The 16,740-nt window shown below is 34.5% G+C and overlaps 1 protein-coding gene across 1 annotated transcript; it reads right to left on the bottom strand.

The window, feature by feature from the left end:
• Window positions 1-785: 785 nt before the first annotated feature.
• LOC143607304 (E3 ubiquitin-protein ligase MBR2-like) lies at window positions 786-6,659 on the bottom strand. Its single transcript, XM_077082796.1, has 4 exons — window positions 5,112-6,659; window positions 1,522-1,572; window positions 1,101-1,196; window positions 786-1,028 (listed from the first exon to the last, which is right to left on the bottom strand). The coding sequence occupies exons 1-4, from the start codon at window positions 6,549-6,551 to the stop codon at window positions 786-788; spliced, it is 1,830 nt and encodes a 609-aa protein (XP_076938911.1). The 5' UTR covers window positions 6,552-6,659.
• Between the last annotated feature and the right edge of the window lie 10,081 nt (window positions 6,660-16,740).

Here is a 16,740-nt window from a genome sequence, read left to right as displayed (position 1 = left end):
TCAAAATTGGGGATGTCGCATGACCACATCCCAAAATTAGTTGAGTACAAAATAAACAATATTCAAAATTGGAATTTGATAGTGAATATTTGTGTAATTTCAAGAAAATAATCTTTTTCACAAACCTTGGTCCAAAACATATATCTTATTTAATCATTTTAGATTCATTTTAAAGATTTTGATGTCTATAATAATGTTTATACTATTAAGTTTATATGAAACAATTAGGCCTGCAAACAAACCAAAGCGTTCAGTGAACATTTCGTGAACCATTATGAGGGAAGTTTGTTCATGTTTGTTTGTTTAATAAACAAGTGAACATGAACAAAAAGTTATGTTCGTTTAGTTAAACGAAAGAACATGAACACATGTCTCCTTTGTTCATTTATGTTGCTCTTTAAATCTGTTTATGCTCGTTAATTTATGTTTGTTAGTTTACGTTTTTTTAAGCTAGTTCGTTAACGTATCCATTGGAATTTTTTTGACCCATTACAATTTAGCCTAGTTTTAATAACTTTTTAGGCTCGGCACATTGTTCTATTTTACACATTACTTATTAACTAATTTTGTCCTGTTATGTTTGTTCATCTATGTTTAGTTATGTAAATGAGCACAAACAAGCACGGACATGCTTTCGCCTCGTTTACAACCCTACAAACAATGATGTAAACGCTAAAAGACACGAGGAAAGAACACTGAATTTTAGTGTTACGTTGGAGGGTGTAGATATTATTACCTATGCTTCATTTTAGCGCAAAAAAGGTTAATTTACCCAAAAACGGAAATCAGATCAAAGTTGAAAGGTAGCATATACTATTGTTTAAAAGGGTAATCACGTAATCAGCCCAATATAAAAAAAATCTTGAAATAAATCTTATTCTCACCTGACATATGCAGCAGGGCTCTAAATTTGGAGGTGAAACTGCCATAAATGTCATGTGTTTTCTTTGTTTCATTGACTTTAAAATAACTTCTTCACTTAGCCCGGTGTTCACATCTCCTATGCGTTCTTCCAATGCTAGCAGTTCCTGCAACAACATTACAAATTTCATATAGTATGGTCAACAATAGGGATAATTTAATAATAAGCCCATTTTCACCTCGTATGACATATTATCAACATCTAGCCTCATGTCTCTGTGCCTGTCATGCAGCTCGGCAACCCCGTTGATGAATGGATCGAATAGCATATAATCCTGTCATATATAGTAAATTTTCTGTTAAACCTATATCCAAATAAATCTATGATTTTATACCATTGTGCATGATTTGTTCATCATGTAAACTATGGCTGTGAAAAATATTATAAAATCTACGTGTTCGTTGACATTCATAGTCGATTATGTGATCCACATTCGGTTCCCTTATTTAAACTCGTTTTCAGAGATTATTCTATTCCCTGGTGGAAAAAATTTGTAAGGCTGATTCTTTTTGCAAGATGGGGAGAAAATATATAGAATGATAAATGTGTTTAATTGTTAAGCAGAAATATTAAGAGAAATATGGAGAACAAAACCAAACCTCAGCTCGTAAATTTTCGCCCCTTGGCATTGCATTTAACACTTGTCGAATCTGTAACATGGCCAAAAAAGAAGTTAATGAATTTGGTGAGCTTCAAAGAGAACATACAGAGTACTAAATGAGAAAATATAAAAATAATAATTGTGTGTTTTGTATGTAGAAGTCATGCAGGTTATGGATATGAATAAAGATATTAAATCCAGAGATGAAATAGCTCAAACTAAATGGCAATCTTCGAACTAAAAATAGTTTAACCTAAACTTTTGACAATTTGAGCAGTAGAAATAAAGTAGTTGAAGTGCCCAAACCATTGGTATCAATAGACAACTTTAACCTTATTTTTTTCCAAAAAAGGTAAATGTTGCTGTGTTGATGAAATGTTCCAAGAATAGGAGTGCAGAGGGGTGTATAAGTATAAGTTCCAAATATTCCAAATTTCGTATATCTAATTATAAGTGAATTGTTTCACACCCTAACATTATCCAAATCTTCAAAAAGTATACTTCTACTGTTCTACAGTTTGCTCATCAAATGCAATTTGAAAAGTTTAGGACTCCTGCTACAAACTACTTTTTCTATGTTTAACTTCCTTCACCCAAACATTGTTTTTGTCTATTCAGATACAACGCAATGAATTTGAATTAAAATGTTGCACAACAATTTCATACGATAGCTACATAAGTAACAAGCGGTCACGTGGGTGTAAATTTATTTTTGGGCTAAATGTACCTGTGACATCAATGCATTCTACCTAAATCACCGACTTCCCCTTCTTTCTGTAAGCTCACATTCACATCCAAGTTTTAACAATGCATGTGCCTATATAAGAGTGCCCTAATGACTAGGTGTGTAAACAAGCCAAGCCACTCGTGAGCTACTCGAGACCAGCTCGCTAGAAGCTCATATCAAGCAGAGCCACAGCCCGAGATTCATACCTCGAGCTTACCCTATTACTCGTAAATATAAGATTATATTTATATAATTTAATATCAGCTACAATTACATAAAAAATATTATATATATTACTATGATAAAAAATTTAAAGAATAATTATAAAACATATATATACACACAATTAGTAGATAACAAAATAAGCTAAGCCCGAATCCAAACCAAGCTCAGGTTCAGCTCATTTACACCCTTACTGGTTCAAATCATGCTTTAAAAATTTGGAGATAGAAGTCTGTATGTATTGAGATTTAATAATCAAGACTAGATGTTAACTAGAAGCATGCACATGTATACCTTAAATAGCAAAGTGACTGACCTTTTAAGGCTGCATGAAAATCAATCAATCAATCAATCATGCCAAGTAAAATCCCACCGACAGCAAAGCTATAAGTAGGGTCTTGGGAGGGTGGGATGTAGGCACACCGTACCTCTATCCAAAGGAATAAAGAGGTGGCTTCCAGAGAGACCCTCGGCTCTAAGTACATGTGTATGAAGCAAAATAAAGGAAATCAAAGTTTAACAGTTATATAAAAACTACTACTAATTATAATAATATTAATAATAAGATCACAGTTTAACAGCTATATAAAAGCTAATAATAATTATAATAATAATAATATATGTAAGGGAAATACCATTATGGTATGTGACCTAAATAAGTTAAGTCTAAGCCCTAAGGTATTCAATTCTCTCTAAAAATCCTTAACTTTAATTCTACTTCTCCACGAATTCCTATCCTCAACCATGTCCTCGGAGAGGTTTAGGTCTATCAAATCATGCCTAATCCTCTCATCCCAAGTCAATTTCGGTCGTCTTCTACCTCTCCTCCCATCTATAGTAATGTTTTCTACGGATCTAACAGGATTCGTCGTCTGTCTTCTCTTTACATGTCCAAACCATCTCAATCTCCACTCTCTTATCTTGTCTGCTATGTTCGCCACCCCTAATCTCTCGTGAAACTCAATGTTTCTTATTCGGTTTAGCCTTGTGTGCCCACACATCCAACGTAGCATTCTCATTTCTGCTACCTCCATCTTCCGCACTTGTGCCTTCTTGATGGCCCAACAATCTGTTCCATATAGCATTGCAGGTCTAACTGCCACCCTATAGAATTTTCCCTTTAGTTTAATCGGGAAACTCTTGTCGCACAATATACCTGTGGCTGCTTTCCATCTACACCATCCTAAGGCTGCTTTCCATTTGTTCCATACACCATCCTAAGGCTGCATGAAAATCTCTCTGAATTTTCAAATTTTAGCTATAGCAAACTATATATAAAGAATTTTGTGTATAAAGAAAGTAAGTGCTTGAAGCAGTTGCAACAAACCAAAAAGATACATAAATTAGGTATTTTGTTGCGGCTTCAATGTTCCGCTGTTCGATTAGGTATTTTGTTGTGTACCCGGAGACCACAAAGACCCAAGATCCGAACCGCAATCAAGACCTGGATACCCGATCGACTTCGGTGGAATAGTAGCTACAACGAAGGAAGTAAAGTTAGTGGATTGGTAGTCCTTTACATCTGCATGCATTCCATATTTTCCTCCATGTTCGAATTGAAGTGCATTTAAAATAAGTTTAGACTAGGACTTGCATTTTATATATTTGTATTTCGTTGAATGAAGGATATGAATGAAAATTGATAAAATTAGTCTATGTTCTCTCTACTATTCTAATATGGCTTTCATCTTATTTATTTGGTCAACGAGTAAACCGTTTCCTACGGTTTAGTCGTTGGCCAAAGAAGATAGACAAAAACCAAATAAGAATTATAGAGGGATAATTAGACTCGTTTCATAATTTCATTCCTATCCTTCATTCAACGAAATACAAATATATAAAACGCAAATCCTAGTCTAATCTATTTTAAATGAACTTTAACTGGAACATGGAGGAAAATATGGAATGCATGCAGGCGTGAAGGGCTAACAATGCGCTAACGCTACTTCCTACTTTGTAGCTACTATTCCACCTAAGTTGACCGATTTTACGGGTCTTGATTGCGGTTTGGAACTTGGGTCTTTGTGGTCTCCGAGTACACAACAAGTCTTTGGTCCTTGACTCCTTTATAATTTTTAGTTCTGTAATTATTAATACAAGCTCAAGTCAAGATATTTGATACCATGAGAAGTGTTAATTTACACTTTTAGTGTTTCAACATCAAAATTTATGTTTCAATGAATCATAACATATTATCTCATTACCATCATTGTGGATTTACATAAGCTTAATCTCCATAATCCATATGATGTGTGATATTGTATGCCGAAGCCACCCATGTACTCAAACTACTTTCTAAGCCACCCTAGTATTTATCAAGTTTAGCTAATACAAAATATGGCAAAAAAATGTCTAATGATAAAATTACCCTTAATTTTTTTTAAAAGACAATCATACCATTGTTTGAACAATCACTAAGCAACAATTCAATGTAAAAAACTTATACATTTGTTATCTTAATATCTCAATATGTTTTTAGCTTTGATTTTGGTATAAACAAAAGTAACCTATAAAGTAGTTTCAATATGTGGGTAGCCTTGATGAAAGAATTTGAATAGTTAACTGACTTCCACATACATTTTCCATATGATCATATGTTATCCTATTTTGCAAAAAGAATAACAATAAGAAGCACAAACCTCAGATACCAGCCTTTGTCTTCCCTCAATATCAGCAGCTAAAGCCCGCCAATCATCGCCAGGTACCTCCATCAACAATGCAGCCCTTGAAAAAGGTTGATAATGATGTCTCCGACCAGAAACTCCAGACGAAATACGATTATCATCCGATGAAGACAAACCAGCAGGAAACGAAGTATGACCTCTTTGCGCTCCCGACTCCACCTCAGCAGATGGAAACAGAGTCCAAGGAGGCAACTCAGATGGTCTTTGCTGACTTGGCGGTGTATGGCTATTAAGCTGAGGTGCCCATAAGCCACTAAAGGACCGAGATCCACCATTACCACCGACATTTCTGGAACTAGATGACGATGCACCACCACCGCCACTTCCTGTAGCTAAGCTCCAATTAGTAGGATCTTGAACCAAATTCCTACTTTCGGATGGCGGAACAAAATTATGATATTGCACATTGTTTCTTAACAAGCCCGATGAACTCCCGCTTCTTGAACCAATATTATTATTATTACTATTACCCCAAGGAAAATAATGTGTATTTCTTGAAAAATCAGGAGCGTGCACTAATGGTGGTTGCTGGTTCGACAAATTACCGGTTTGCCCTCGAGAATGGTCCAAAAACTCATTAAGCAAAATTTGTCTGTTTAATGATTGATGAGATGAATTTATATTTGAACGCCTACTAGGGTTACCGCTTAATGATGCATTATCGCTATTATTAAGATTTAGAAGCGAGCTCCGAATGCTAAAAGGTGGCGGTGTTTGCGATCTTTCTGAGACTCCAGTTCTTGTGTTTGGTATTTCATGGCGGTTCATGTGCACAGGGTTGACATGATTCGGAGATATATTTAAGCTTCTATAAGATTCCGGAAAGCAACCCGAACCCGAAGAGCCACCCATGAGGGACTGAGTAGAAGTACCTTCTAGGGTTTTTCTTTTACAAGATAAACCCCAATTATCCAAAGATGAGCCAGGCCCATAATCCGATGGCCCGGTACCGTCATCATCACTAGTACTCTCGTATCCCATGTTTAAATTTACATTCGTAGGATTATGATTAGAAACCGAACTTTGCATATTACCCTGATGACTTGTTGATGATTCATGACGTTGTTGATGTTCTAATCTTGACGCATAAGCGGCTGTGTTTGACCAGTTTTGACCATCATTAGAAGCACGATCATGTAAACTTGCTCTAGAGCTAGAGCTAGATTCACCCGCATCCCAGCTTCTAAAACTTTGAAAATTATTAGGACGGTTTGTATTCACACAGCTGAAATTTAACTCGTTAGAAAGATCATTATTTAACAACCGTCTTTCCATCGGAGAGATCATATTATTCCAATCATCAGTTTCATCCATACTGTTATTATTGGAGTTTGACCCCTGGTTTAGGTCCACGGTCTCTGGGAAAGGATCAAAGATGCTCCTTTGACCTTGCATCCGGTCAATATATGAAATTGACCAAGTTGGTAATTACAAAAGAGTACTTGCCAATTCACAAGGTATCGCCCCCACAGTTCTTCTCTCTTACTTGATGCATAGACGGCACGAAAGAATAAATAAGATTGCGTTCCTGAGATTTATGCATCATCAATGCAGAGTTAATATATCAGCATACTTAGCAACATTTTAATTAATAGAACATCATACGATGCGCGACTTATCGCAGCCTGATTGTTATTATAGAAAGATATCTTACTTTAGAAACTTAAAATAATCTGCCAACGGTTTCATTTTTACAAATTAAACATGAATCAAACCTACTTACACAACATTCTCATATCAGTTTCCCATATCTAATAATAGAAAAAAAGATAGCAAAATACCAAATGATTAAAATACGTGTTTTGAGTTCAGTACATGAGTGAAAATCAAATTTGTTCATATATGTTGTGTTTATACTTGTTCATTTATGCTCGTAAACTGTGTTTTTAGGTTTTTAATAAAAGAACACAAATGAACACGAACATGTTCATTTTTTAAACAAATGAACATGAACACAGACATTAGTTCAATTAACTGTTCGTGTTTGTTTAAAGTTAAACAAGCAAACAAACACGAACAAATGCTACTTTGTTTACAGGCCTAGTCAAAGGTCAAAGCTATTCAAATTGAATCAATTACACATGAGCAACAAACTAATAATAATGACTTTACCAATGCTCTCAAAGCTCATACATTTATCATTAAAAAAAAACCTAAAATCTGTCATACAGAATGTTAATTTAAACTTCTATTAGCATCTAAAACTTCAAGCAATAACTAACTTCATCAAATAGATTAATTCTCCATCAAATTGCATAAATGAGTGTATATTAACGGAAAAAATTAAATAATAATAATAATAATAACCTAGAAATGAAATTAACGGAACAAAAATTAAATAATAAAATAATAATAATAATAACCTAGAAATGAAATTAACGGAACAAAAATTAAATAATAATAATAACCTAGAAATGAAAAATTAATAGATCCTAAACATTCAGATATTCAGATAATAAAACCTACTTCTAATTACAACAATAACTAACAAATGAGAGAATACTACTGTTAAACAAATGAACGCGAACAAAGTCTTGTCCATGTTCGTTCGACTCGGTTCGTTTACATGCCTATAATTTGCCCTAATTTAAACTTCTATTAGCATCTAAAACTTCAAGTAATAACTTCATCAAATAGATTAATTCTTCAGCAAATTGCATAAATGAGTGTATATTAACGGAACGAAAATTTAATAATAATAATAATAATAACAATAATAACCTAGAAATGAAAATTTAATAGATCGTAAACATTCAGATATCAAGATAATATAATAAAACCTACTTCTAATTACAACAATAATTAACAAATGAGTGTATATTATCGTTTAACAAACGAACGCGAACAAAGGCTTGTCCATGTCGTCCAGCTTGTCGCCCCCTTACGTGCCTCTCTATTGTAATTGAATCCTTTTATTATAATATAAAAAATATTTGCCCTAATTTGTCATACAGCAAGTTTATTTAAAGTTCTATTATTATTATTATTATTATTATTATTATTATTATTATTATCATTATCTAAGCTTAAAATTATTAAATAAATAAACCTAGAAAATGAAAACTAATAGATCCTGAACATACATATAGATTCAGATAATAAACCTACTACTTCAAATTACAACAATAATTAATATTAACAAATCGATTAATGAAAACAAGCAACAGAATCTATACCGATTGTAATTATAATTATTAATCGGTGAGATGATGAGTGTAACGATTGATGAGCGAATGAGTGCTCATTGTTTGTTTCTTCAGATGAGAAGAAGAAATAAGAGTTAATTGGGTTTCATTGGAAAACGAAATGAAAGAAAGAAGATTAGTGTTTTGGTGGGTTCCGGTTTATTCGGTTCGGGTTATTGTGATTTGAAAGTTTTAGGATCCGGTTTTGGATAATATCCGACGAATATGAAAGAAACCTAAAAAATTTTACTAATAGTTTAGAATCACAATGAACATGCAAATGGGAAAATACAAATTACTTTTGAGCACGGATTTAAAGTTCAAACTTCAAATAATAGTCTAATAAATATACCAAACCGAAAAGTACTACTAAAAACATGTTTTTTTATTCAGATTAAACGAATGCATATCCGAATCCGATCCGAATCCACATCAGCTATGTATCTACCCCAAACACAACGTGCCATATCAGTTAACCTAGAAAATGAATTGATTAGGAACCGGTTTGACAAAAACTTGAAACCGGTTCCAACTTGAGATTCGGCATGGCTGAAACTGAGTTTGAATCCCGTCCGTTAAAATTATATCCGGTTTTAACTTTTGTTGAGCCAAATCATAAGTCAAAACCGGTTTGAGAAAAAACCCGGTGTTGTGCATCTGGTAACAGTCATAGTCATATACGAGTAATAAATCATGACCCACTTTAATCGGTTAGAAATAATCCCGATCTCGTTAAATATCTTGTTAGTTTATTGTAGTGTAGTTAACCTTTGTTAAAAAGTTTCGCTAACAAAGTTAGGGTGCAAATTGTAACTAGTTAATAGGTTGTGTCAACATTGTAATTAGTTAGAAAAATAGATGAAGCGTTGCGTTCGTTCAGGAAACCATCATGATGATAAGATTTTAACCGCATGTGGGTATAAATACCCATCTCCAGCAGCGATTGTAATCAATCTCATTTTCGCACAAAAGTCAATAATACGAAATTCGTTCTTATTAAATTGTAGTGTTGTAAAAGTCGGATTTCAAGGCCTTGGAATCGGCGATTCCAAGGTACTCTAATATCAACCTTGCCACCTTTTCCCAACTCGGCCACCATTACTTTCCAAGGTTCAACTCGGTCAAAGGTCAGAGTACTCGGGATTACTCGACCTCCAAGGTCAACTCGACCATCAATTTTTTATATTATGTTTTTTATTTTCATATGAATTATGCTTATTTTGATTTGAATTATGCTTGTGTTAACATATATATATACACATACAGGAAAGGGTTAACGTACAAATAAAATTAACGTGCTAAACATGAGAATCAAGTAAGTAATTATATATACAAATAGACTAATTATGTAATTACACCATAGAGTAATTACGTAAGTACTCTATGACGTAATTACATAATTACTCTACTTGTATATATAATTACTCTATTTGATTCTTACGTTTAACACGTTAATTTCATTTGTATTTGATCCAAACCCTATATATATATTATATTATTTACATTATAATATATATTTGATCCATTCTTCCACTCATACCTTCGATAACCAACAACCTCCCCAACGAATTGGGATGTATATGTTATCCATTACAGCCTTCAATAGCCACCCTTTTAACAATCAATCAATTCAACAATTTAGGTACAGCTACGTTTCAATGGATGTCAGTTTCTAAGTAATATTTGAAAGACGAATCATTCTAATTGCTATAAAAATAGAAACACGGAATTCTTCATCGCCAGACTCTTGGCGAGGTATGTTATATATACTCTTCCTTTGTATTATGTATGGTCAATTTGCATGATTCTTCATTAACTGTTACCAAAACCTCTGCTATAACTATGACCGATGTTTGCAGTGTTCCACGAAACCAGGTACGTTTTCATTCTCTCCGCTTTCTTTTACCAACTATTAACTGTTACTAATTTGTTGAATGTTAAAACCTTGCTCAGTCCATTATGTTTCTCCGTGACTAAATAAACTAGAGAACTTATTTTTGTTTTCTTTATTTCAATCAAATGTACTCTTAAATTATTGAATTCTTTTGTATGCTATTGTTTTAATTTGATGATTGTTTTCAAATTTACTAAAGATATACTTAATTAGGCTGCTATGATGAGTTACCGATTGATTTTTACTGTGGGTCAAACACGCAGACCCAACACGAAATTTGGGGTTTCTTGGGACAATTAGAAGTTATGTGACGCTGAAAAGCCAGATGCTTACCAGGTTAGCAACTTACAAAGTTTGATATTTTTTTCTTTCAGTTTTGATACAAGTTTGACCGTTTTGTTGACTTTTAAATATCTTATTTCACTTTAGAAGGAATACGTTACAAGACATATTGATGGTTTCCTTGTGAATTCAGAAGCGGAGAGACAAAGGGTGATCCAATGCCTGTAAGCCGCCAAAAAGAGTAGAGTGCCTTAGGTAATAATAATACTAATGAGCAGTAATATGGCACTTTCGGTCAACTCTATATAAGTCAAACGTCGTTTTCGATTTTATCTTTATGATCCCGAAAACGAACCTTTATTAATACATTTTTTTGTAGTTGCGTCGTGTTGCTATTTGTTAACAAATACAGAAGTATTTCTTGTCTAATGTGTAATTAAAACCGAAATCATTTGACTTTCAGAAGTAAACTACGTACTCTTTTATGCTCATAGTTGTCATATTAAAACCATACACATTAAATAATTATGAATTTGATGATATTGAGAATTTATATATAAGCTCATAAGTATAAAAGTAATTGAGAATTTTATGTTCTGCCTCTTAACGGGTCATATGGGTAAAAGATATAAGACAAAGAAAAAGGTTAAGCTACAAAGTAAACAAAACAACTCGGTTGAGCAGATCGAAAAAGTCTCAAAGATTATTCTTAATGCATACTTAGTTTGGATAGTTGAAACAGTTCCTTTTTTTCCCCTAATTTTCTCAACAGGGAGTTTCTTAAATATACATGTTATTATGATGCTATGTTGGTGATGCGTTTTGGTTATGCCGTGTTATTGTTGCCATGACTTCTGTTGTTAATTCTTAATCTTTTATATAGTAATTCATGACTTATTATGTTAGCCTAACAATGACATTTGTCTTGTTGCCTGCATATTACACTATGCGTGCATGTAGGGACGAGCATTTGCTACTGGGTACCGATACCGAAAGTACCAAACCGATTGAATTCGGTACCGGTACCGGTACCAAATATTTGTAATTTTCGGGACCAGGAAAATGGGTACCGGTGCCGGTTTTTTTCAAGAGTACCGGTTGAGTACCGATTGTTTATACAACTTTTTTAAATAATAATATGTTTCATAATGGGGCACTAATTGATCCTTATGAATTCTGCATGTTTGCTTATTTTGATTTTTATGTGTTGTGTGTTTATTCATGAGATGGATTGATTATATTATGAGATGGATTATATTATTTGCAATGCATGTGATTCTACTTCTTAAGCGAGCTGACTGAGACTATTAATGCAATGGCAGCAACAGTTCCCCTGTTTCAGTTGACTTTTTTCAAGCCAAACAGCTCTTCAGGCCAAGGTCCAAAGTCAAACTGCCCTTTAGTTGACTTTTAAGGACAAAACTGATTCGTTATTCGCATATTGCAGATGTTTTATTTTTGAGGTCAAAACTGAGGTCGCTTAAGTATACATCATGGAGGTTTTATTCGACACAATCAGATTTCTTTGTCCATCGTTTCCGCTGTCTCCGATTCATCACCGGTAATACCACTAACTTGATCATATATTATTAGTTGTAGAACTATTGAAACTGTCCAAATTGTTTGATTGAATATTTGAAGCATGTAGCCAAAAAGAATGAAGCATATATATTAAATATTTTGTATCTGTTACATGTCTGTCAACCAACTAAAGGTACACAAAACCAACAAACACTAAATGCAGTCCACTCACATCTTAGGTGACCAGCTATAGCTTGCATCATTTGTTTCAAACCAAAATATGTCCTCTCTAATGCATTTTTTTTTACAAAACATGCCTGTTGTTCTGACCCGGTCAGCAAAAACAAAGCAACCCGGTTACCATCTCCTTCTTTGTCTCTTTCGACACTCGATACAATCGCTACAGATTCAATAACATTACAGAATAAAAACATTAAGACTAGATAATCTAAAGAAGTCACATACTAGAAATGTTTGGTAAATACATTAATGCGGCTGATCAAAGAAATGTTTGGTAAATAGAGTGGATTGCAACATTGTGTTGTGGAAATTCGGTACCAAATCAGTACCATAAACTATTTGTAATTTTCGGGACCGGGATATTCGGTACCGGTACGGTATCGATCTCATCCCTGCGTGCATGTATGAGTTTCATTAAGACTGATCAAGCCATGCATTATCGCGCATGCAAAACATGCAACAAGAAACTTACCGATAACGTTGGTTCTGCTTACTCATGTGAAATATGCAAAAAAACACAAACTGACTCTAACTTGAGGTGTGTGAAACTGTGACGATTTTGACGATTACTAATCATTGTTTCTATATTTAATTGGTTGATATTGCGCTGCTGGTCGGCTGGCCTGGTCGTCGTTCAGGTTCTGCTCAGCTTTCGCAAAAAAGGAAGGGGCCAAGGAGGAATTTCAATTGGCTTCTATTTCTTTTTATTTTTTATTTGATTTTTATTCTTTTTAGTTTTTAATTTTAGTTTGGGCACCTTAAACTTGAATAAATGGATTATAGATTAAAAAAAAAAGGTTTTTGGCCCAATAATTATAAAATGATCAAGATCCAATCATTTTCTGTACGGTTATATAAATTTTTGACACCATAAAATTGCAGGCCTTGGCTTGCAACCCCCCCCCCCCCCCCGCCCTGTCGGCCATTATTGGTTATTGCTTGCTGATCAGCTATCTGGCAAACCTATTTAAGAATTGTTTTACCATCTATATCGATATTGCCATGAAAGAATCAGTTGTTCACACGTCAAGCTTATTACACTTTGTTTACGCATCTGATGAACATTTTGGCACATGTTATTGCTGTAATCATGATAGAATTTGTTATTGTTTTGTAATGGAGTCTTGTCACTTGTTTTTTATGCATCCGGCGTTCAGTGTTGTGATTTGATATAGTTACATGCATTATTACTATCTTATACTTAATTGCCATATGCTTGATTTTTTACGATTACTAATCATGGTCATGACGTCTATATTTAATTGGTTGATATTGCAGGTGTGTTCTCAGACACCAGCGATGAAGTTTGGATTTCTCTTTTTTATGATGAGGCAGAAACCATAATAGGCTACTCTGTTGATGAGCTTGATAACATGAAGTCCAAGGTAAATCCTAAACTACAAATGCAACACGTTTATCTAAACAACACATGTAAATTGTGCAAAAAAATTGTATCACGCCATATGACATGCTTGGATGACCATTAGGTCCGCATGCAGATTTATCATGCACCTTTCAAATGTTTATTGGATGATGGAAGTGCTTATCATGCACAGCTTAAGAAAGCAACATGGGCCCCACACGTTTTTTGTTTGATGGTTGCACTACAGAAGTACAATAATGACAAAGACATACCTTCATTTGCGGTTGATTCTAGGTTCCTGCTAGATGATATATCTTCAATGTAATCTAAAGAAATATCTTTTTGTGCATTTACGTTTTAAAAAATGAAATCGTAGGATGCTGGTCCAGCTTTTGTTATCATCTTTTGTTATTTTTCATTTCATGTGTTTGTTAGCTAGCTTATAACTTTTAATTAATGGGAATAAGGATGCTTGTGTTTACATTGTTTTTGCGTTTACGTTTAACGAAATGAAATATGTTTTTTCTCCAAATTCTTCGATGGGCCAAAAGTAATATTATTACCATTGCAAAGTTAACATAAACAAAGTATCGTCTTGCAAGTTGTCTTGTGTTGACCGTAAACACTTCTCGCTATGTTTGTCTCATTTGCTTTGTTTTTATTCAACCTCCACTAAGATCTCTTGCATTGACCTACGGCGAACTACGATACAGTCATGAACCGTACCATGTCATCGAATTTCTGCAGCATCTCCACCCCAAACCGAGCTCATACTGACCGAATCCGTGTTATGTCCCCGCCGCAACGCGCGGGCACATCTACTAGTGTATATATATATACATATATATAATATCAAATAATTATTTTATGTTATATTTATCATGTTCGAGTGCAAGCCGAGTACTCACCGAGTACTCCCTACAAGGGGGTCGGCTGCCTAACGAGTTTTACAGCACTGTTAAATTGTGTTTATAAATACCTTTGATTCCTGTTACCATCATAATCTTCGATAGTTATTTTTCCAAACATTTACCAATCATAAGAACTTTAAGATTACTTGGCCTTCAAGCTTGACGTATTAATTCTTGCCAACTTCACAATATAGAAACTTCAAACGTTGACAATTTAAAATACATAATACATAGCAACAACTAAAACAACTATTTAAATTACATTCAACACATGATGGGCTTGGTCACAAGACTCACAACAGATGAAACTTCAACTAGTAATATTATTTCAATGCATGTATGGCTAGCATGATAATGAATTGGTAAAAAGTAACATTCGAATCTATGCAACTAGTGTATATATATATTTATTTTTCATCATCATTTAATATAAGTATTATCCAATATGAATGTCACTTGTACATCTTCTTCAACTGCTCAACCTTTCATCAATGGCGGTCGCGACACTATGCAAGTTCATATGTTGGGTCATAACCAAGCTACCAAGCCTACTTTTATGCTTGTTATGCCCCATCATCACTGGCTTCACTGCAATAATGATCAAAGCGTTAAAAGCCCCCGGAGCAGTATTGCTGGCTTTGATACAACTAATTTGTTGTGTTGTAAAATGTTGTATCAAAAATTTTTTGGTTTTCGTTTTGGATTGTGTTTTGAAGGGTGTGGTTAAGTTTGTTTCCACGTCAGTGGCGGCAGCTAGCCGGTTGGTGGTGGAGAAATGGTGGGAGTTTGTGGGAATGATGGTTTATGTTTGGATGAATATGTTAAAGGCGGGTGGTTGGTTGGTTAATGGCGTCGGCGAGTTGATGCAAAAGGTTGTATGTAGGGATGGCAAAAAAACCCAAACCCGATGGGGAAAACCGAAACCCGCCCCGAACGGGGCGGGTTCGGGGACACTTAATCGGGGACGGGTCCGGGTTCGGGTTTTCCCCGTTTAAGTTAATCGGGTTCGGGGCGGGTATGGTATAGCCTGTACCCGCCCCGTATACCCGCCCCGTATACCCGTTTAAAACCCGTTTAAAACCCGTTTAATTAAATATAATTTTTATATTTATATATAATATATTATTTATTAAATATAATTTTTATATTCGGGTATGACTTATTATTTACATTAATTTAACTTTATTCATTAATTGTATTAACTTTATTTATATATTAGGTGTCACAACGGAGCTTGATTTGTATCTACAAGAGAAAGTTTGGATAAAAGAAACTGAGATTGACCTTTTAGCTTGGTGGAAAACAAATGGTGTCAAGTACCCAAGGTTGCAAAAGATTGCTCGAGATATATTGGCGATTCCAATATCTACCGTTGCTTCCGAGTCCGCTTTTAGTACAAGTGGTAGATTGGTAAGTCCACATCGTAGCCGTCTTCATCCAAAAACATTGGAAGCGTTAATGTGCGCCCAAAGTTGGTTGTTGAATGAAATCAAAGGTAAACAAACATTTTATTTTTTATTTTTAACTTAGCTACTATATAAACTTTTGACTTTTGTGATATGAATATAGCAACTTGTTCAGAAGAATCCGAGGCATATTGCCAAACTATTGAATATGATTGTGACGATGGTATTGAGGTAATACATATATATATGGTTTATCGTTTACATTTTAATATGGTTTAACATTGATTCTTATATAGTTTCCAATTAATATGTTAATGTTTGATTATCATAGCAATCCGGCGTGACAAGTGTTTGAATGGTTGAATGGGTGCGGTATGGACGTGTAAGAAGGATCAATCATGAAGTTAATTTCCGTTGTGATGGGAGAAATAAACATTTTTATGTATTAATAATGTCTTTTGTATGTGTAATGTGTTTGGATATTGAACTTTTTGTGTATTAATATTGTATTGTAATTTTGTATCATTTTCTTACAATCGGGTTTTAAACGGTGAACCCGACGGTTAAATGGGGATCCCCACGGGGAATTTAGCCCGTTTAAAAACCATTTATGCTAGACGGGTTCCCCGAATACCCGCGGTTTTCCCCGAATCCCCGATGGGGATTCCCCGTTTAGTCCCCGCGGGTTTTTAGACGGTTTTGGTAATGAGTTTTATAAACCGGGGCGGGTATGGGATTAGCATTCCCCGCCCCGAAACCGCCCCGTTGCCATCCCTAGTTGT

Source organism: Bidens hawaiensis, unplaced genomic scaffold (assembly GCF_021521415.1).
Source record: "Bidens hawaiensis isolate Kalapana, Puna unplaced genomic scaffold, B.hawaiensis_p1.1 tig00081013_1, whole genome shotgun sequence".
Lineage (NCBI taxonomy): Eukaryota > Viridiplantae > Streptophyta > Magnoliopsida > Asterales > Asteraceae > Bidens > Bidens hawaiensis.
This window is presented reverse-complemented; position numbering and strand designations above follow the sequence as displayed.